Source organism: Nilaparvata lugens, chromosome 8 (assembly GCF_014356525.2).
Source record: "Nilaparvata lugens isolate BPH chromosome 8, ASM1435652v1, whole genome shotgun sequence".
Lineage (NCBI taxonomy): Eukaryota > Metazoa > Arthropoda > Insecta > Hemiptera > Delphacidae > Nilaparvata > Nilaparvata lugens.
In genome coordinates, this window is record NC_052511.1 from 13,590,829 (window position 1) to 13,614,892 (window position 24,064).

At 36.1% G+C, this 24,064-nt stretch overlaps 1 protein-coding gene across 1 annotated transcript; it reads left to right on the forward strand.

The window, feature by feature from the left end:
- Positions 1–1,602: 1,602 nt before the first annotated feature.
- Positions 1,603–23,945, forward strand: LOC111044855 (integrator complex subunit 13). The gene is made up of 12 exons (XM_039433990.1): positions 1,603–2,191; positions 4,153–4,227; positions 4,499–4,663; positions 5,789–5,913; positions 6,427–6,520; positions 7,007–7,217; positions 8,930–9,074; positions 11,428–11,644; positions 15,080–15,244; positions 18,472–18,698; positions 21,712–21,831; positions 22,788–23,945. The coding sequence occupies exons 1-12, from the start codon at positions 1,961–1,963 to the stop codon at positions 23,131–23,133; spliced, it is 2,121 nt and encodes a 706-aa protein (XP_039289924.1). The 5' UTR covers positions 1,603–1,960; the 3' UTR covers positions 23,134–23,945.
- The last annotated feature ends 119 nt before the right edge of the window (positions 23,946–24,064 follow it).

Genomic DNA, 24,064 nt, shown 5'->3' on the forward strand with positions numbered 1-24,064 from the left:
TCAATATTTAAAAGTGAGGTAGAGTAATAATTGTTTCTTTTTTATTATCGAATTCCACTTCTTAATGCAATACAATCAACAATAATAATAAGAAAATAAGCAAAGATCTGAAGTTTAAGGTAAGCCTACTGGTGAAACTCAGCTTTGACTGAAAAATTCCTAGTAATTTTTCCGTAATTCATTATTAAAACTTTTAGATAATTCTTCTTCAATATTAAACCATATAGAGAAAACATTAGGCCCACTCAAGATTGAATCGTCGAATGTTTTCTCTATGATTTAACTATTTTCAGAGCAATATTTTGTTGTGAAAATGCCGGCAAACCGGCTTCAAATTCTATACACTATATTATAGTAGCCTACGTTACCTGACTTAATTCAGAGTGAAAATTTTATTGTGAGACATATAATTATATTAATTATTTTAATAATATAAGTCATGAGCCAAAGTCTGTTGTAGGCCTACGCTTTTTAGGAGTGAAGTAAACTTTTTTAGAAGTCTAGTATTACGTGTATGCTAAGTGTTATCACTCAGGTCTAAACGTTCAACAATACTCAATGGCCGAGAGCGTAAAGGCGTAATACATCAGAATTCAAAGCTGAATAACAAACATGATCTAGGTTCGAATCTCGGTCGATGACAATTTTTTTTGTCGATGAATTTCGACTTTTATTAGCTATTTTTTTTATATTAGTTACCGTAATTTAAATTTCAATCAATTTTTTTAGATATATTTTGAGACAAAACTGTGAAATATGCAATTATATTAATTTTTTTCATCACATTATTTCAAAATAGTAATGACAATTCTATTTATCCATCTATCCATGAGATATTGCACCGGGCGCAAAGCGCGAGCTATAAAAATTCAAACAATTATTCCAAATATCAATAGTAAAAAAATATGGTCACTATTGTAAATTATTAATTAGTAATATTGAAATTAATTGGCAGTAAAAGTTGTCATAACCAAGATTCAAACTATCAAAATAGGCTGTTTGAATTTTATTTATTTTGCAATTTCTTCTATATTGGGAAGTTTTTTTTTTGGTGTGGCGAAAAATAGCGTTCGCAACACGGGCAAAAATGTTTTTCCAGCTCTCGAACGCTTCAAGTTCTCGACTTCGTCTCGGACTTGAAAACCGCGATCTCGAGCCGGAAAACGTACATTTTCGACCCTAGGTGCGAAATATACTATTTCGTGATTACCTGCATTTTTCAACTTTGAGGGGGAAAAGCTCCAAGGGGATTTCTTGGGACTTTTGGGAGAATGACCCTCTGGGAGGGTTCTATCGATGGTAAAAGATTCAGCTTTTATTTAATTTTCGGATCGAAAAAACCTTTATTGACTGGGCTAATAGGCCTAGTAGATATTTGATAACATGTTTAGATAAAAATAATCTTTTTCCTCTCATTCAAATTTGGCGCTGATTCAGTCTGACATGCAGAAACGTTTCTTTATAAAGTTTTTGCAAGTGAATAAAATATTCTTCAAATTCCATCTAATATTATTAGATAAAAATGTTTTTAAAATCATTTTTGTATTAAAATGTTTTTAGATTTTCTGCCATTTCCAATGTGCTGGACAGCTGTTTTAATGTTGATGTTGATGCATTTATCTGTTTACTGTTTAAGGTTAAAGTACATTTCTAAGTTTAATTTTTAAATTTTATCCTTCAAATATTCTGTATTAATGGATAACCAATTTTTAATAAGAATTCTGTATTAGCCACTTAATATCTTGTTTATTATTATATTTAGCATGTCATTTTTAACGATTGAAGTATGAATAACTTTTATAACCTAGCATTATTTTAGGTTATAAGATAGTAGTCCAAAGTTTCATAAACTGACAATACAATAAAACTTTTCTAATAACCCTGTTTATAACAAATACAATGATTTATCACCAATTATTTGAATAAATAATTTCATATCCGTTAGCTATATTACATAAAAATGTTGAACGATAAGAGATACCCGGCAAACCACAAAACGCTGTTTCTTTTGGATCATACACCGTATTTTGGAATACCATGTGAGTGTTTAATTGAATTCGATTTCACCAAATCAAGAGGACCGGGTTTTATTCCTTTAGCACCGATATCGAAATCGTTGTGGACTTGTAGTGTTGAGGCTGCAATTGAATATTGCAGAATCGTTTGGGATATTTTTCCAGAAGGAAAACTGGTGAGTTTAGTTCTAAAATATTAAAAATAGGATTGTAAAAATTCAGAACAATGTATTTACCGTTTTTATTGAAATACATTTACTAAGCTGAATAAAACAGAAATATGCAACCATCTCATACCTGATGTTGATGTATATACAATAACCGCTCGATTTGAACGTTAATACTTATTTTCTATTCATTGCAATGATCAGTAATAAATTCTCATATTTAGTATATAATCATAGCACATTTTTTATTTTTAGGGTATGATAACATTGGATAAGTTTGTTTATGTGCAAGAGCACGATTGGTCATTCATGCTTGGCCAAGTACACAGATGAGAAAAAAATCAGAAGAGAGCAATAGGAGCTCTCACTCTGAACGCGAGTAGTTGCTGGCTGCGTTCAGTGTGAGCAACTACAAACAAGTCAAAACGTGGTTCAATTGGTTTTTAAGATTTTGTTTTTTGGCCTTACCTAATCTGATATTTACGTGCACTTCTTGGCTTATACCTTTCTGGAAGGACTCAGCTTGTCACCCTCAGTAGTGCAAACTCCCAGACTCCTCCGGTGTTCCTCAGGGATCAGTGCTGGGGTCTACACTGTTTGTACATCTCTACTGTCGTCGGATGTTGATCTTGAGCGGGTTTTGGAGGCATCTGCAGAGCATCTTTGATCTGCCTCTCCATGGTTCCTGGCTAATCAATTCCAGCTGAATGAAGACAAGACCCAAAGGATCATTTGAAGCTTGTCACGAGAACTGCGTGACCCTCGGAATCCAGTAAAGCTGCTGGATTTTGTTGTGAACTGAAAACTCAGCTAGAACAGTCATATACAGCAGGTAACCAGTCGATTCTCCCGCATTTGCTTCCTGCTGCTCAAGATGAAAGGCCTGATGACAGAGATATTTGGTAATGATGTATCACACTCTCTTCCATTACCCATCACATATGGATTGCTCCTGTGGGGTTATTCGCAGGGACTGCTGATGTCCTGAGGCTGCTCTTGCCCACTGTACGCCCATCTTTGCTCGCCTTGGTGTACTGACGGTCATCAGCCATTACATCCTCTTGTGCTTGGTGTATGTCAAGAGGATACAGCATAGGCCTACTCTAGCTTCCCGCAGTGACATCCATTACGATAACACCAGGCGCAGTGAGCTGTTGGATACCATATACCTACTTCTTTATCCATTACCCACACTTGTGGGATCGATGGCGTCATTTCACAATGAAAGTCAGAAACAACAAAACACTAATTTATCAAGATGATATGTCCCCAGGAGACGCCTCCACCAATCATAGGCCAGTTTTAGGAATTCTGCTCAGAAATTCTTTAACAAGCTGCCTTATGGTGTGAAGCAGTTGGATGAGGCCGCCTTCAATAATACCGTCCGGAAGCTGCTGTATGGCAAGGCATATTACAGTGTAAATATGAATTTGTGGGTGATAATTTGAATCTTTACTGAAAGTGGTCACTGGATCGCTGCCATCTGAACTGTTACAGTAGGTGTTGAATTACGTGTTTTGAGTTTTATGACATCATCGATCCCACAAGTATGGGTAATGGATGAAGCAGAAGGTATTAAAGGTAGATACACGCATCCAATGTGATCATACTCTGAAACTGAAGCATGGAAGTATTTTGATCATACTTCATAATTTAGATTTTCAATCTTGATAACTCTCAATTTTTGTGGGGCATGCAAATTAGTTGATTGCTATTGCTTCTTTATAATAACTCTGAAAATTTTTCAGGTAAGCTAATTAGGCCTAGCTACTTTAACAAATCTATAAATAATTAAAAACTTTCTAATATAAAATATGCTTCTCCTTCTAATTATTAATTGGAAAACAATCTTTCCTCTCATTCAATTTTTATTAAACATATAGTTTTCAAGCTCTGGTGAATTTCAACAACAATTATTGTATCTATCATCTTTTTCACATGCTTTTTAAATTCATTTTATTTTGTTTCAGGTTCGATTTGTTGTCAGTGACAGTACCGCTCACGTTTTAAACTCATGGAATCAATCACAGCAGAATTTAACTCATGTGAGTTTCTGTTAATCAATTTTTCTACAACTTCCGATTTTTATAAGTTATAGATATCACGAGAGAGGGTTCTTTCCTGTTTCGGAAAATTTATTTATTTATTCATAGACAATAGATACAATCCCATATCCAAAATATCGAAGAAATAAAGCTTGTGTGATTTGAACAGTTGCCGGAATGATGAACTTTTTCAACCATAAAAATCGTGTTAACTCAATCATAAACCTTCTGATGTTATTTTGCTGCATATTGTTTTTTTGTGATTTTTCAGTTGCTGAGTGGATTGTCAGCAGTGGGTGTTCCCCCCTCCCACCGCCACACACCTCCGAACGAATACACGGTTGTGCACGGCATACGAGCCGCTGTCAAAGCTCTCAGCGAAAGCTCCGAAATTCAGCATGAGAAGCGCAATTCTCTCAATGAAACTGCATCAATGGTATGTAAAAACTTATACATTTAAATTTACATTTAATTTTTAATGAATCTGATAATGCAATGTTCAGAAAGCAGTCGTTTGGTCATGTCAGAGGCCTGAAATTGATCAGTTGCGACCTGAAAACTCTGACACCAGACCTGAGCCAGCCAGGTCACTCGATATTATTATTATTATTATTATTATTATTAATGCAATGTTCAGATTTATCTATTTATATTCTAATTTATTATGCAAATGTAAATTCTTATCACAATGAGTCAATGGAATATATTGAAACACAATAGAATGTATCAAGTATCCTTTTATTTTATTCAATTTTGATACTTTTAGTAGCCCTAAAATAAAAGCCTGTGGAATGCATTACAATAATCAATTAAAATCAAGTTCTCTATTCACGCATTCTTGTATACGTTATTGCATCAAATAGAGTGCAAATTAAACGACAACCCACATTACTATCATCATTTACCATACTGCAAATAAAAATGCTATAATTTACTCTGCACACTTGTGGCTGTTATTCTCCGAGCTTCAGGGGAATAGCTAAGTTGCATAACTAGGTTCAGCCAGCTTGTTAATCCGAGTTGAAAGCAGTGGAAATTCAATATGTAAACTGTTCGTGTATATATGGGTTGAAGTGCATTGAGGTTTTATGCATGCATTAATCTCTGCATAAATAGCAATCCAGCTAGCTAACAGCTGAACCTAGACTCATTTCTAAAGCGTTCGTTATAACATATCTGAGAATCTAATGAGTCAATATTTCCACTTCTACAACAGCACGTTACTTACTTGTCAATTCCGGATGCGTTTCAAGGCCCGGGGCCCTATCTGCACGCGTCTTCTGCGTGCAGATAGCACCTTAATAATCAAGCTAAAATTAAAAAGTAATGCACTGTTTCAATAAACATTGTTACTTATTAGACGAATGAGCAATAGTTCAAGATTGGATGAAAACCTGAACATATATTATATTTGAGAAGTTGAACACATTGCTCTCAAAACTGGAAAAACTTTCCATGGAATCTAGTCCATACATATTTTTAAATGTAGCATACTACTGCTGTCTTTCGTTGATCTTTCTGTAAAAATGGAATTCTATGATAAAATAAATGTTTTTTTCAGCTTTTAAATAATTGTAGAGTGATATGCCTGACTTCAGCGAGAGATAATATCAGCATTAAAAGTATACAGGAAATATTTCTGAATGAACTCGTTCAAGTCAATAAAATAGCTGCTTCATCTGATCAGTAAGAAAAATATTATTATATCTGTAGTGATAATTTTTTAGTCATAGTATTTTTTTTTTCATTCAAGCAAAAAAAGAAAAAGCAATCCTTGAAAGGCTTAGATCATTGTCAACTAATTTCAACAAAGAGTTTTATTCCAATGTTAATTTTTTTAAATAGTCAAACATAAAGATATAAACATTCCATCAAGACTGCTCCTACATTGAGAATAGGAATATTGTACGACAGAAAGCAGACATGCTTGTCTTCTCCCTAACAGTCCTAACTTGAGATTCCACTTCCAATATAAGAGCAGCGTTGTTCATTACTTTTGATTCAAGTAATTTATCATTCCAATTTTAGTTTGCTTATTTTTCAAATTATCTTTGCTATGTTAAAGTAAATAATGTTTACGTAAATCCATTTCTAAGATTTCAACGCTCATTTTAATATTATAAGTATTAAGAGCATAGTGAATAATAATTTTGCTTACATGTTTCTGAGAACAAACTTCATGAATCTTCTTTTTTCCAGTTTGATTCCTGTCAATAACTGTCATCTAGTAATTATAAATGTTTATCCAAATAATATGGAAAATGTACCTGTCACTCCACATCCATTGAGAGAGGTAAGTTCATCAATCAGAAAATAATAGAAACTCAACTTTCTTTCCGATAAGATTATTCATTTGAACAATCATATGAATCGGGTTTATCTTCTTCTTACTAAATAATTTTACTAAATATATTTATAAATGAGATGGAACATCTTCATTTTTATCCTTTTATCATTATCAAACTAACTTCACGTCATCTACACAGGAAACAACATACACATCACTTTCAAATAAATAGATTTCTTATAAAAATATATTTATTTAATGATATTAATCATTTTTTATATTTTTGTCAATATTCTATTCATACTTATTCTGTTTTAAATATTATTTCCATTTCAGATGAAAAATAGTCAACTACACTGCATAAAATCCGGGGGACAATTCGCTGGTGGATTATGACGTTTAATTCTTTCTGAAAATAACTTCAATATATTAGAATATTTTCACTTATTGTATTCTATTCTTGTACATTTTTAAAAATAATTTCTATTGCAGATAAGTAATCTGTTAAGCTGTGAAGTACACTGTGCCAAAGCCGGGGGACAAATAGCCAGTAAATTGTCACATCTGATTCTGTCGCACTATGATCTGGCATCCACAACAGTCACTGGAATTCCGATGAAAGAAGAGCAGAACGCCAGCTCCTCTGCCAATTACGATGTCGAAATATTCCATCCGTCACAAGCTCATACTGCTCTTCTTAAAGGTAATGCTATTTGCACATTTAGGCACTCTTAGATACTTGGTATAAATACTAATGTTATATTTTATAGTATAGATACTAGGGATTCTTATATTATAGTCCCTAGATAAAGTGCAACATTTTCTTCCTGAAGGGGAACGTTTTTCGCCAAAACTGGTAGCCTAGGGTGACAATTCCTTCGAGGGGATAAATTACTTGAGTCCCATGATGTACACAACATTTTGCCTCCACTAACATATCATACGAGGGCTATCCAGAAAGTATATTACGTTTTCGTCTGTGTCTGCTAGGGGCGGGGCTATCGCGGCCATCTTAGGGTCAGAGCGCTGCACGGCTTATTTGGCATCTAGCCGTGCTAGTGAAAGGTTCGTGCTGTGCTCCGTTAAGAGACTGTGACCGTTTGAAATTTCTGCGTTGATTGACAATCCCGTGAGCTGTGTGCATTAGTAAGGTTTCTGACTGCAAAGAACTGTAAAGGTAAACCGATAGAAATCTTTCGGCAGCTTTGTGAAGTGTATGGGGACAAGATTATCACTGAAGGTGGAGTGCGTCAGTGGGTCATAAGTTTTAAAAATGGCCGAAACAATGTTAACGACGAAGATCGAAGTGGGAGACCCACCATAGTGACTGTTGAACTTGTCGAAAAAGTCGATGCTAAAGTCCTTGAAAATCGAAAGGTTACAATAACGGAACTTTCTTTGAGTTTTCCACAAATTTCGCGAAGTTTAGGCTGGCTATGCAGTGTTCTGATGACGAGGCACAGCTGCAAGAAGAGGTAGCGAATTGGTTGAAGGCGCAGGTGGCCGAATTTTTCGACAAAGGAATATTTCCAAGCTCGTACATTGTACGATAAATGCCTTAATTTGACTGGTAACTATGTATAAATGTAGTATATGAGTTTGGCTTCCAACTGTATATAATAAAATTTGTTTCCTATACTTTGTTTATTTTCTATTCCAAACTCCTTGTTCAAACATAACCTACACCCACTGATAATAGAACTATCTATTATTGTGCAACTAACTAACTCTAGGTTGTCTAATATATGTGCTATAAAGTTGTCAGACAATTTTCGTAGATTACAGAGAGACCACGAGTCTTTTTCAGATTGATTTCTAGGTTTTTGCAGAGTTGACCCATGGTTGGTAGAATACTGCAGCAGGCCTGCCAAAACTATGCATTTCGTTATACTCCCAACTTTTTCTGATGATCTGAGTTTTACAAATGGCTGTGGTTTAGGAATAAAAACTCACAGTTTGTGACTGAGGCTATACACTAGAAATATCAGAGCTGCGCTTGTGTGGTAGATCTCTTCTTTAAATTGACCAGCAAGGGGTCAAATCTTGTTTTATTCATACATTTACAAGTAAACATTGTTGTGTTGTGTAATTTATACCTGTGTCCCATGTCAAATACAGTCACCAAGTCCACAAAGTGAAGGAATCTGTGCCAAGTCCTAGCCCTAGTTTTTAGGAAAATTATAATATCTATAGGTTTAATGGTATTTTAGATTTAATAAGTGTCCTACAAACCGGGACCTAGACTAATAAAGCTAATAATGAGAGTAGGCGTGGTCTCTAGGATAATTTTATTAAATCTATAGGGTTAATGTTTCATTAGATTTAATATGAAAGTGTCCTAGAAACCAGTCCCTAGACTAATAAAGCTGAAAATTAGAGAGAAATAATTGTTTCTATGAACGTTTGTGTTTGCAGGACACTCAGCCGACGTGGGAATGATAAAGGAGGGCACTGATTACGAGAGTGTGACCTTGAAATGGTGCACACCCAGGGGCTGCTCGGCCGCAGAAATGCACAACTGCACCGCCATGTTCAGAGTTACTCCTGTTGATGTAAACAGGTACTGCATTCATTTATTCATTTACTCATCCATTTATTTATTAATAGAAGTACTTGCAATAATTAGATTGGCTAGGAAGAAAAACCATACCAACCCCCAACTATTCCTCTCCCGAACTTACCTAAATAATTAACTTTTTTATGAATAACTTATTACAATGATAAAATACAAATAAGTTCTCATTAGTTACTATTTAAATTGGAATCAATCAGTTTTGAATTTCCCCGTAAATTAGCATATACTTGGAATTAATCACAATAGTTTTCAGTTACTTTGAAACAACTCATTGAATTCTCACAATTAATTATCAAGTACTTGGAATAAATTAATTGCGGTCTCCAAACAAATAAAGTTCCAGGCGATGAGAAGTGGAGTTAATTGTATTGGCATGAATACTGTCTGTAATACCTACTAGAATGCTCTTAGTACCAGGAATGTTTAGATATAACCAGATAGCCACATGAGGTTGTATTAACCTTTTATTTGGTAATCGAATTGTACATTAACAGTGAGAAAATGACCGGTAACCTTATTTTTAAAATTAGAAATTACTAGCTAAAAGGATATAATATAATAGACTAATAATAAATTCTATACTAGAAGAATATAATTGATTGAATGAGTTTTTAAAGAACTTACGTGTGAAATAATAAATTTATAGGATATTACAAATTGCAATCTATCAAGGCACAAAGTATCTATTTTATTTAGATCTCCAATATTAATTCCTTTTTGGTATATCAATATGCTAAATATTATAATTCCGGATGTACGGTATTCTTATAAATAAGCATAAATCTATGCAGCAAAGATAAGAGCAAGGTTGAAGTTTTGGGCATTACAATAGACAGGGGCCTATCATGGAATGCACATGTTGATTCTGTATGCAAGAAACTAGGCTCAGGAATCCATGTTGTAAGAAGAGTAAAGTGTATTGCAATACTGGAAGCGGCAAAAGTAGCATACTATGCCCTCCGAAAACAAAGCCGTAGTGCATTCATGTGACGTCAGCACTTGTAGGGCTTCTACACCAATAAAAAGTCGTTGATTTCAGCTGATCTATATCAGCTAGTTTTTTTATTGGTGTAGGAGCCCTACCTGTGCTGACGTCACACGAATGAACTACGGCTTTGTTAACGGAGGTAGTGGGTAGAGTCCCACCTGAGATATGGCTTATTGTGTGGGGGGATCTTCTGCGGGCAATCTAAAGAGAGTTCTCACGCATCAGGAGAGGGCTATGAAAGTGCTGGCAAGTCTCAAACAAACAGAGACATGTCGAGATGCCTTCCGTCATCTGGGCATCATGACGGTGACCAACATTTATTTATTTATTTATTCGTGGACAGAATAAATATTATTATATTTCATAATAATATAAATATGATTAGGGAGGAACAACAGGCTTGGCCCAAATCTATTCCATTCCCAAATTTTGATAAATTAATAAAATGTCCAAAATATAGGTTATGTTTCTACTGTAGAACGTTCAAGTTCAATTTTCGTCCAAAAATATATAATATAAGCTAAACATTTTGAATTTAGAGAAATTGAAACACCAAACTATATTTAAATATAACACATAATTATCACTTCATATTGAATTAATCAAGTTATTTACATCATGTAAGTCATCACCCATGTTAGCCGTCACAATACGTCACTCGTCAGGCAGACAACTATGTACTCCCAAGGCACAGGACTGCATTCTTCGAAGAGAAACCTTCATACGTGGACAGAAAACTTTGGAATCACCTACCGGATACTATAAAGAGGCTGGATTGTGTGACATTGAAAAAAAGACCTAGTGAGTTTCTTCAAAGGAAGGTCCATGTATGAAGTATGCGAATTTCTTGAAACAAGAGACTCAAACTGGCAGTGGAAAAATATACTGAATCTATTTTTGAAACAACAAATATTAATAATGAATTATGCTCTTTGTAGTTACCAAACAATTGTCATATTTTTTCGACAACAATTACTGTTCTTGAAGAATATGTAATAAAGAATTTTGACTATTGACTTATTTTGATTAATATTGGTAAATTGTCTTGCTTGTAGCTTAATTATGTTGACAAATGAATCAATGAAAAAGTGAATCAATGAATGATTGAATCAATGGCCCCACTTGATCGCTTTATTGTCTACCAATGCTCCAAGAACCAATGACTTCACTTGATTCGAGTTGAATCTATTATTGACGCACGTGCAACTGGATGATGTTTTACAGAGGCTTAATTGAATGCCTCAAGAACCAGTGAATGATTGAACCAATGACTCCATTTGATCGCGGTTGAATCTAATAGACGTACATGCTGAGTGATGTTATACAGTGAAGATCAATGTTATGTTGCAGTCGACCATCGTCGTGTTTGATCAACTTCCTGCTGAACGGGCGGTCGGTGATGCTGGAGATGATAAGGCGCGGAGGGGGCAAGATGATCTCGCACCTGCTGGCGGCGCATGGCGGCGAGATATTCATCCACAGCCTGGTCACCGGTCGCAGCATCCTCGAGGACCCACCTTCCATCTCCGAGGGCTGCGGCGGACGGGTCACCGACTACAGGATCACGGTCAACTCTCAGCGTCACAAATTACACTTCACATTTCACCACAACACAAATTAAAAATTAATATAGGGGTTTTAATTTTAACTCTTTATAATATTTATCACATTAAACTTACAGTTGTAAATGGCTAGAACAGTTTTACTAGGAACCTTTAAATACAGATGGGAATTAATGAGAAATTGCATTTATCCAAATGCTAATTAATGAATAATTATTATTAAACGAAAATCCAAATTAAATGCTGTAAATCACCCCAAAGACTCCTGCTACTGCAAATATTGACAACAGGGGTAACAGCTAGATGAGAATTCGATGAGAGCTTCTATCCAAAAATTATTTGCCAGCCCGGGAATCGAACCCGGTACCTACCTCCTAATTGCTAGTCAGGTATGCTTACCCTTACACCAAACTGACAATCTCTGGATAGCAGCGCTCATTTTATACGAAGCCATAGCCAAGCCATTAATTTTCATCTGTTGACTGGCTGGCCGCTATGGCTTCGTATAAAATGAGCGCTGCTATCCATAGATTGTCAGTTTGGTGTGAGTGTAAGCATTCCTGGCTAGAAATTAAGAGGTACCGGGTTCGATTCACGGGCTGGCAAATAATTTTTTGATAGTAGCTCTCATCGTATTCCCATCTAGCTGTTAACTCTGTTTTCAATAATAGTAGTGGCAGAAGTTTTTGGGTGATTTACAACATTTAATTTTGGATTTTCGTTTAATAATAATTAAACTTACAAATGTTTAATATGACTACCATTTGTCGCACAGCACACATCCAGCCTATGACCGAGTTCTTCCCAAACGTTGATAAGTGTGTCTTCAGTAATTGTAGCAACACCAGCTCTTCAATTCGATACTTTAATTCAGGGAGATTATTTGTCATGGTGGTTATAGCTGGAGGTTATAGTGGGGTGTCATAATTAGGGTGAAATTGATATACATCTATTGTGTATTCATAGGTGTTTGCTACACCAGTTATGTTTTTTAAATGTATGATTTTTGGTCGAATATAATATTATAATATTAATTATTTCCAGCAATCTCTTGTGTTTGATAACTGTATTTGTAAATAAACTCCTCTGGATATAGGTCATTGAATAGGCCTACAATACAATAGATCAAAACTTAGTGTAGCGGTTGAGGTAGAGTGTATCAAAAACTGTATCTGAGAGTGTTTGAATAATGCATGTAGCTGAATGTCGCCGCTTCCTTCTATACATTCTACCCTACCTTCGTTGCTCCACTATGTTCTTACACAGTTAAGTATATGCATTATTTTCATCACTCAGCTACTTTCCCTGATACACTATTTTTTGCCGCTTCCCTATTTTTTGACACATTTCAGTACATGCATTATTTTCAACACTCTCAGCCAACTTCTTTGATACGCTTTACCTACCTACCTACCTTTGTCGCTCCACTGTGTTTTGACCCCTATTCAGTGTGATTTGTACTTTTTGGGTGTGCTTTTTCATAACTGGGCACTATCTAAGGGACAATTTCTTTTAATTGATGAATAAATGTTCAGCTTGCTAGCTCAGAGAGAGAGAGGTGAGGAGTGGGTTGTTGAAGTCAATCCCTCGTTGATGGTTGAAGTTTGATTACAGAGTCTTCTGTGACCGTGATCTCTTTGTTTTTTACTACTCCTTGATCAATAATTATTTCCTCTCGTTACTATTTTTTCTCTCTTCCTAGATTGACTCCTGTATAATCGTAAAAACTTCATTTCATTTCCATATTTTCATTTTATTATTTGCTGTGTTTATTTTTTCTGTTATCTAAAATTGTGTTCAAAATTTCTTGAATGTATATTTTTCAGAAATACTTTTCGTAAAAAATTTTCATGCAATAATCCTTTATTGTCATGAAACACAAAGTGTTGTAACAAACGTCAAAATAAAATAAAATAAAAACATTCAAAATATTTTTAAAATAATAATATAGTCAAAATAATATTTTTGTAAAAAAAAATTCACAACAAAATTGGCAAATAGTAATAAACAGTAGCAATTGATAAATAGCAGGTATTAAAACGGGATCCAACACAAGTCACAACAAAGCTGTTACAGTTGAACAGATGAACACTGAAGCTATTCAAAAAATTATCCAACAGAATAAAGACATCTTTCTGTAAGTAAGCCTTTTATGTGTGACTTGAATAGTGAGGTACTCAACAGTCTTACTTCAGGGGCAAGCTCATTGAATAACTTAATGGACATGTTTCTCCAATTCCTATGGGTACTCGCATATTGGTGAGAATCAATTCTGAGATTTAACCTTCCTCTGGTTTGATAATTATGTATGTTACCATTTCGACTATATTCATTAAGGTTTTTTTCATGTACATCAGACAAGTAAAAACATATAAAGATGGGAGAGTCAAGACGCCTAGTTTACGAAAAAGCGGTCTACATGTTGCTAGGGGTGGTGCCTGACAAATTATTCGAATGGCCTTCTTCTGGAGTCTGAAAAGTTTAACAGATGCCGAACAATTTCCCCAGAGCTGAATCCCATAGGCTAAATGGCTATGGATGTGAGCATAAAAGACACTCATTAAAACTTCATGATTAACTATGTGAGTTAATCTACGTAGGACAAACAAACCCTTACTGACTTTACCAGCTGTGTAATTAATGTGCTTTTCCAATTTAAATTCGAGTCAAGCATGATACCCAGGAATTTGAGGGAATCTGTGCCAGTAAACCTAGGGTTGAAGCTAAACTGTAGGTCACAGGTTTTCAGGAGGTTAAGAAGCACACCAATCCATTATATTCTATGTGCTCAATTCAACAACTGTGTCAACATTTTGTTTTCCTGTCCCATTCACCAATAAGCCCAGGTCATCGGCAAAAAGATAGGGTTGGTTTTGATCACAGCAGTTCCTTATCACACCTGACAAATCATTTATGTAAATGATAAACAACAGTGGACCAAGTATTGAACCCTGGGGGACACCATTTCTTCCAATATTTGTATTAAATATTGCACTTTCATTTGTTTTACTTGTATTATGTGTCAAGAGAACAATAATTATGGGTTATTATCCTTGTGCTCTCATATGTATCTCAAATAAATAAATAATTTACATAGTGAATAAATATAGATATTAGGATAAAAATGTATTAGTAGATATACCTTCTTAATGGCATTTTTCAATTGCCCTAACAAAGCACGGAAACCATTTAGTAATGAAAATTCAATTTATTCATTCATTTTCAATTAAATCAATGATTTAGAATGAGTGAATCAATAGGATTACCAAAACCTCTTCTCCCGAATTCTGATACTTGATTTAGTCCAAATAGTAATAGTATATTTGAGAGTAGCCCTAATGAAAAAAAAGACAGTCTAAATATTCTATGCTTCCAGCTCTTATTGCTTTAACGAGAAATGTTCATGTGTTATTTTAGCTTATTTTATTTATTTGTTGTAGGATTTCGGTATGCTGATGCAAATGAACAAACTCTTTCCTTTGCGGTTATCTGAAGAAGAAAATAAACCACCATGGCCCATTGACAAAATGAAAGAAAGGCTAAATCGATTCACCAAGTACTGGCCTCTTACCATCTCCAATACATCGATCTTCAACTTCAAAATGGTGAGTGAGGATGCTCATAAATTATACAAATATTATTATATAAAATATATAACTTATCCATTGAATATGTTCTATTAAAGTATTTCAATAGGGCTACTTGATTTGTTAATTAATAAAAAATAATTCCTTAGTAACCTTTCGCTTTCAATAGTTTTTTATATAAAAAACATCCTTAGAATATTCTTTATTCAAATTACCTACCTTAAATTTTTGATAGTGGTCGGGGTTGTTTGGTAAGTTTGGTCGTAGGTTGGTTAAATTTTTCAACACACCTGACGAATTGGTAACGTTTATTTGTGTGGGGGATGAGGAGATACTCAGTCGTTTCAATTTCCATCGGACTATTTTCGTGCGGTTGCTTCCTTTATGCAAGCAGCCCAAGTCCGCTGCACACAATAGACCGTCTCCCATGGAGATAGGAAGCTTAGTTGTGGGTTATGTTTCAGCTATGTTATATTAGCTAAAGATAATTAAATTTTTCAGTAGATGTTTGGATGCACGATTTTTAGATCATCCTGTTGTAGGTGAATGAAAAATGTTGTGTGCTTCTAGGGACAAAAGAACTTGCTCTCCAATAGGGAAATTGACAAACGTTCACTTCAGGAAACACAAATAACTATTATAGGTGGTTCAATCACAATAAAAGGTTCATTCACCAAGATACCGCTGCAATTTCAAGTTTTTTTTCTCGTGACTGAACCATCTGTACTCTCTAGAAGCACGAATAACTATAGTGAGCATAACTGTCAGCATTCCATAATTTGACTTAGGCCCTACCTATAAATCTATAGATTTAATTGTCCATTAAATTTAATAAGTGTCCTAGAAACCGGGCCCTATTTATTTACTCAAATCACTGATACAGCTGTCTACAAATAGGCCTACTACATCAATATGCAACATGTCTTAAAGTGCAGTCTCAATGAGACGCCGCTAAGGAATTGTAACTTTAGAGCTAAACAAAATAAAACTCAGGACAAGTCAATATTAGACCTACATAGCATGTTTTAAAATTATAGGTGGCAATAATCAAAACATTGTAGTTTCAGGGAAAAATATGAGAATTTAGGTACCAGGAAATTCATAATTTAGGAAGTCTGTTAGTGAGTCAATTGAGAAGGCTAAAAATATACCTTTCAGGAACCTGCTAAACCACCCAATATCCCTGAGCCTCCCCAACTAAACAGGCAAACAATTGAATAGCCTTATTGAGATTTAATGAAGCCTTCTTAAATACTTAGCCTATTGAGAAGAAATCATCACTGTGAGACCGCGGATTTGTTTCATTGTGCTGCACTGAATCTTTCGAAAATAGAGTTTGATCATCAGACAAGTTTAGTAATAGGTGAGAATAAGGAATCTATAGTGAGGTCCACGTTATAATGGCAGTGAAGAAAGATAGGAGAAAAAAGTTGCCTAACCTCTGTCTAATTATTCATCCTTTGCTGAAACAGCTGAGACTTTCGTCGTCTGTGGATAGTAAAAAAAGTGAGTGAGCGAGTGAGTCTGTGGAAAATCAAAATATCGCATCCCCGAAATTCAGCTGACTTATAGCCAGCTGTAAATAAGAGTGCAATAATTATAGAGGCATAAAGCTAATGTCTCATACAATGAAGGCTTGGGAGAGGATTACTGAGAAGAAACTAAGAAGGGACCACAATCAGTGAGGAGCAATTTGGATTTATACCAGGAAGAGGAACAACAGATGCAATATTTGCTCTCCGGCAGCTGGTGGAGAAGGCAAGAGAGCTAAGGTCTCAGCTGCACATGGCATTTGTTGACCTGGAGAAGGTCTGACAGGGAGCCCAGGCAAGAGATTTGGCGAAGTATGAGAGGAAAAGGTGTGCCAGAGAAGTATGTTGGATTGGTGCAGGAGATGTACAAGCAAGCCATCACTCGAGTGAGAACCAGTGTGGGAAGGACCCAAGAGTTTCCTGTGCAAGTTGGCCTTCACCAGGGTTCAGCACTTGGCCCATATCTGTTTGATCTGCTCATGGATGTCGTGGGTGCTGCAGTCAAGAAGCCAGCACCATGGTGCATGCTATTTGCAGATGACATCGTGCTCTGTGAACCTACCAAAGATCAGTTGGAAGAGAGGCTGGAAAGCTGGAGGAAGACTTTGGTGGAGAGGGGACTGAAAATTAGCCGATCAAAAACAGAGTACATGGTATTGGGAAACAATGATGGGCTACCCTTACAGCTTGAAGGAAACCAACTCCAACCAGTTGCAAGTTTTAAGTACCTGGGTTCAAGTGTACAGAGAGATGGAGGGCTTGATGTAGAAATACAGCATAGAATAAATTGTGGATGGATAACTGGAGAAAAATAAGTGGTGTTCTTTGTGATAAGAGAGTAAATTGTCAAATGAAGGGAAAAGTGTATAGATCAGTTGTGAGGCCAGCTATGCTGTATGGAACAGAAACATGGCCCATTTCAAAGAAACAGGAACGAAAGATGGAAGTGACTGAGATGAGAATGTTATGATGGATGTGTGGGGTTACAAGAAAAGATAAAGGGCTGACTTGCGGGAGAGTGGTTGGAGGAGAGAGGAAGCATTGGATAGGGCTTTGTGAAGAGGCAGACTAAGAGAAAGGAATGCCAACCCCATTTAAATGGGATAAGGCACAGCCAAAGAAGAAGAAGAAGATAGCCAGCTGTAAAATATAAACACGATTATTTTAGAGAATTGTGTTCTGTTTATCAATAAATAAAAATAACAAGCGAAGCTCGGTGCCCCCGATATTTAATGTAATATTAACTGTTCATGCTCGTTTGAAATGATCAATTATATTAATTAAGCAATAAATTATATTTTTCAATAGTTTTCATAATGAATTTATTTCAAGATGAAATATATTGTTAATTAATCATTAATTCTACATTGTTAAAAGAATATCTGGCAACAGATCTAAGCGAGAAAGAGATAGCGCTCTCCGGTTTGTTGGTTGATAGACAAGGATAGCAATACCATTGCTAATCAAACACTGCCATTATAACGTGGACCTCACTAAAGAAAAATATTGTATTCTAGATTCCTTAGGTAAGAACGTGTAGAATGCAAACAACTGGTACTATGTGTAGTTGTTTCTCCTTGAAATGTTCTCTACAACTGTCTTTGAAACCAAGTGTGAAGGCAATTCCCATTTGACTAAAGCTGACAGTTATAAGTGAATCTCACTGTAATTCGTTTGGCTTGGAAGTGAGATTGTAATGTGTTATTGTTTTAGTACATGGAACCTCTGCTGTCAGTGATGGTGTCGGAGAGCCTGACGGATGACGAGGTGGTGCAGTGCAAGCAGTGCATCTACACGCTGATGACACTGGAGTCGAAGCACGAGCCACTGCAGGCCACCACCGCCATCGGACACCACGGGCACCACGGACACCGCGGCAAGGGGCCCAAGCGCGACGAGCAGTACCACAAGATGTGGAATGAACTCGAGACTTATCTCAGGTAGCTTGTGCCAGTATTCACAATGCTATTTCAATAAGCTGAACTATAGAGAAGCGATAGCATAAAGGTTCGTACAGACTTTCGCTCTGCTCCGCAATCGAACGTCACTCGAGCAGATCGATTGATGATCGACCGGGGAGCAAGAGTGGAACGCGAGAAGAGCTCACATCTCCCATAACGTTCATAATCGGAGCGACTGCGGAGCGAGTGCAGAGCGTGCGTGTACCGATTGCGGAGCGAGTGCAGAGCGTGTTGGAGGCGCGTATATCTGTACGCATCTAAGGCCGGTTACAGAGCTCGACCGACCGTCAGTGCGTACGTCAGTCGCGCTTGTCTTTCCCATATTTATATTCCATGTATCCGTTCAGAGCAGGACTGACGGCCCGCACGCGCACGGTCAGGACTATGCGTTTTATACAGCGTATGAATACCATCGGTCGAGCTCGTGCGCATCCGTTCCATCGGTCGACTGACGCGCTATTGAAACAAATAGAAGCTTTCAGAGCTGTACTGATCGCAACATAACCAATGTGCTGACACCTCTGCCCGACAATCAGCTGATATTTTATTGAATAGCATAAAGAATGAATTCAATTGATAGTGTAATATTTGAATTCAGAGCTTTTCTATACAATTCTTCAATAATTTCTAAATTTTTTATTGAAAAAATCATATATTATTAATATTATCTACATTTATTTGATCCGTAGCTCAAAGTGACTGCAAGTATGTATTCCCAATGGTGATACAAGCTCGAAATAACTCATCAAAATTTCTGATGGAGATTCTGAGGTAGTTGAAAAATGTATCTTCACCCCAAGCAATGATGTATATAATGGTACTAAATTTCCTTTGAAATGCTCTTTGGGCGACCATCGGGTGAACTTGATATCTTCGTCTTTTAATCTTTCGTTTACGAAGATAATAAGCTGCAATTAAACAATCTGTAAAGGCGTCCATTTTGTGAGTCAGAAAAACTGATGTATGGTCAGGATGGTGCATACGCACTGACGGTCGGTCGAGCTCTGAATGTGTAAAACTGATTCATCGATGCGTACGGTCAGGATGGTACATACGCACTGACGGTCGGTCGAGCTCTGTAACCGGCCTAAGATATCCCATATTAGTATGGGCGCAAATGTCATGAATGGGCACTTCGTTGTCATTTTTGAGAAACAGCCATGGAAGATGTCTCAATTTCTTCGTTAGGTCTAGCATAATAAGGATCGTGATGATGATAAATCGAAATCACAGGCAAACACCTAGGAAACAAGCTGGCCGCCAAAACTTTCAGGGTTTTGCTATATCGCTATCGCTTGTATTTCAATAAACGTTCGAGATATTCAACCGTTTTTTTTTTAACGAAAATATTTTTAAAATCTTCCTCTACAATTTTTGTTTTATAAAATTTTCCTCTAAAACGCATATTTGTTTAGTTATAACCTTCAAAAGCCCAAAAAAACTTTTTTCCAAATTGGTTCAAATTTCATTTCATTATAACTTTATTCATGCAAGAGATACAGAGAAATTTCAAATCTATGAAATTTAGAGCGTTTTTCCACCTTTGGAACGATATATCTTCATGGTTTGTAAGTTACGTCAAAAAATGAGTTCTCCAGCGCCCTCCAAAGAAAACCCTGCATGATTTCTGGTGCGTTTTTCCATATGGAGTTGGTGGAATTGGATAAATCTTTCGAATATTGTAGTATGATTATTTTGGAGCTTCCAGATGGCTGAATTGATCCAATATCCTCGACATTATTAGAATTACAGACGATTTCTTGAAAATCGGCATATTTTTGCCGCCATCTTGTTTATTTCATGATGACAAACATTTTTGAGATTGCCATCATGGATCTCTCTCTACACATCATTATAAAGAGATTGATACCATTCCAAAGTCTGTACCTTCAAGGAGTCATGAGTTACACGGTTTTCCAAATTGTTGGGATTGGCATTTGGTGGAAAAATCGTGTTTTCCGCTGCAAACAGTACTTTTTACCCTTTTTCTGATGACGCTCCAGCCGTAAAATATGAACTTACAGCCTTCAAACAGATGTCATTTTGAAGCTTTGGAAATATTCTACAACACTGTGCCAATAATACTAGTGTTTGTCCACTTTTGTTATAAAACAAAAATTGTAGAGGAAGATTTTAAAAATATTTTCGTTAAAAAAAACGATTGAATATCTTAAACGTTTATTGAAATACAAGCGATGTAGCAAACCCCTGAAAGTTTTGGCGGCCATCTTGTTTCCGAGGTGTTTGCCTGTCATTTCGACTTATCATCACGATCCTTATTATGCTAGACCTAACGAAGAGACATCTTTCTCGGCTGTTACTCAAAAATGACCACGGAATGACATTTGCGCCCGGACTATATAAGTAGTTGGCTTTGGATGGTTTGTTTACAATCCGAAGTTAGCAAATAATAGTTCAGCCCTAGAGAATAAATAGCATAAGGATATATCCTATTGTATAGGGTATTTATGTTCCAAATTTCACTGTTAACTGAAGACAATGGTTCTAGAAGTTATTTTTCGTTAAGCTTCATAGCTCATTCGTTGAGTGCTACATACAATAGTGCTGCAAAGTGGGATCACATCATGTGACTTCATATTTATGAACTCGCTTGTGAAACCGTTAACTTGATGGCCAACTTATTCAATTCAGGTTTATTATGTCCGGACATTTAATAGAAACAATACAAAAAAAAAACAATCGGAACAAACGTTACTGACTAAATCTCTGCTATCTTTAGTTTACAGTTATTTACTCTATGCTCAATTTTTTCGGATGATGAGATTTGCCCACATGAGATTTTTGCTTGGGCATGGGTAATGTAAAATGCGTTGAGAAATTCATGAGATCATTAATTCATAGGAACTGATTATTTATTTAATTTAATTTTATAAGAACGTATTTTCTTGTTATTTTTCCATTTAAAATTAAATTTAAATCAATATCCAAGAGTCTGTGATGGAGAGTTTTGATGAAATGTGTATGTTTTCAGATCTCATCTGCATTCCGATCAGCATTCGAGAGTTCTGCACTGCTTGCTGGAGTGCCGCAACAAGGAAATTGATGACAAGACCAATGTCGAATTGGACCAGGCTCTCAGGGAACTGGATCAGTAAGTTCACAGTAGAAAGCCTTCTATTCATATATCAAAAACCAAATTCCAAACCTCTATTTCATTAAAATTAAATGTTGTTGCTGAAGCTGATGCCTATATTATGAGCTACAGGCTTGTACGTTAGTAATGACAGTATTGATCCAGTTTGGTCCAGTATTGATCTTTACCCACAAATGGGCATATGGGCATTGCTGAAGCTGATGCCCATATGAGCTCCAAGCTTGTATGTGGGCTAAGCGACGGATGATGATGATGATGATTATGATGATGATGATGATGATATAAGCGATGAGTGAAGCTACAGCTTGAAGCTAGATTTGCACATAACAGTGACAGTGAACAGAGAAATTTGATTGCCATGAGTTCTTATGGGATTATTCGTATTCAGCCCGGCCGAGTGAGTATGAATAATCTCATTAGAACTTATGAGAATTATATTTCCACTTTTCACTGTTGTGTGCGAATAAAGTCAAGTCGAATCAAGCTTCATTCCATAAGATTGATTACATATCTTTTCAATACTATCTATTGCTGCAATTCAAACATAATATTAAACAGCAGGTTCACAAGAAATGAAAATGGATCTTTGCCGGTAGTGTCAAATTGTAATATTGATAATATTTATTTTATTAATTTGTATGTAATTACATTATTTGTTACATAAATTTGTTGAACAACAAAAGATTCTCAAGAATGGAAATGGTTCTTTGTCGGTAGTGCCATATTGTAATTTTATTTATTTTATTAATTTGTATGTAATTACATTTATTTGTTACATAAATTTGTTGAACAATATTAACTTCTTATTAAAATATTGGAGAGAAATTTTACATGCTCAGCCTACTTTTTCCAACATGGTCATAATTATATTATGATTACGGTATAGTGTATTGTACAATAAATAAATAAAATTATTACTTTTATGGCAAATAAATTAATTTGTAATTTGCCAGGTTCCCGAAGGACTCGACGGCATCACGGTCCGGCACTCCGACGCTCGGTGGCGACGCGGCGCACCGGGCGTCGGTGATTCGCGCGACGACCGACTCGCCGCTGTCTCCACCGCCCCAGGCGTCCGCCGCCTCCGGTCGCAGCCGACCCTACCCGGCACCCCGCACTCTGCTGGAGCTGTTGGTGTCGCGGCAGAACGCAGACAACTCCAAACACAAGCGGCCTGACTTTGTGGGTCGCGTCACTGCCGAGCCACTTGCTAACGGCGGCAGTCTCGCCAAGCTCTACCCCAACCTCAAGTTGGTCGAAGGCGCCGGACGGGATGTTGTGTCGGCTGTCTTGGAGTGAACTGTCTTAATAATATTGAACTGTCATCGAGTGATACGTGGCTCCTACACTCAATTGTCCATAAAGTTTAGTTGTAACAAATTAAACAAATCTCAATCATGATAATACATAATTTAACCATTGACAAATATTTTTTTATGCATAAGATAAAACATAATTGATTTTTCTATCAATCAATAATTTTATTCAATCCAACGCATGATACACAAAATACAAAACAATACATTCAAAAATAAAATACAAAAAACAGTGCTGTAAAGAAAGAAAGGAGGAAAATTACCCAACCAACTATGGTTTCCCATGTTCTGATCAGATGTGTTGTATGTCGAATTTATGAGTGAACTAAATCATTACAAGTTCGTTTTGTTTTCTACAAAATACAGCATATCTCACACTAAATTTTAGTTCTCGTTGAGTTTCGGTAAAGCTGCGCTTACATTGGTCAGGTTTCCTTAATTTTGAGCAAAATAGAGCAAATCTCACACTAAATTTTAGTTCTCGTTGAGTGTCGGTAAAGCTGCGTTTACATCGGTCAAGTTTCCTTGAAGTTTTTTTGACGTTTGAGTTGAGGGGGAGTTAAGGAAAGGCTAGGGAGGTTAGGTTTTGGCTTATAAATGGCAATATTATATTAATATTATTTGAAATGTTTTTTCAGGACACAGTATCAATTTAAAATATGTTACTGTACCAACAAAGCAACTGGAACCAACCAGACAAACTGAAATTTCGCGTATCTGAGATTCTCGATAAGAAATGTAGGTAATATGATTGAGACAGTTGTATTTTGTCTAATTTATCTGGTCTTAATTGAAGCAAAAAAAAATGAAATCGACACAGGCAGCCCGTTTTTGCAGCTTCATTATGTCCACAACCTTGGTTGAATGACCCCACACGAGTAGACCGTAGAAGATATATGTAGCAGTGGAAACGT

What these genes read in the sequence shown, in the direction of transcription:
- LOC111044855 (XM_039433990.1), top strand. Translation starts at nt 1,961, where the DNA reads ATGTTGAACGATAAGAGATACCCGGCAAACCACAAAACGCTGTTTCTT. An exon ending in TCAATGAAACTGCATCAATG is followed by an intron (nt 4,664 to 5,788) that starts GTATGTAAAAAC and finishes TGTTTTTTTCAG; the next exon opens with CTTTTAAATAATTGTAGAGT. An exon ending in ATAGCTGCTTCATCTGATCA is followed by an intron (nt 5,914 to 6,426) that starts GTAAGAAAAATA and finishes TCTTTTTTCCAG; the next exon opens with TTTGATTCCTGTCAATAACT.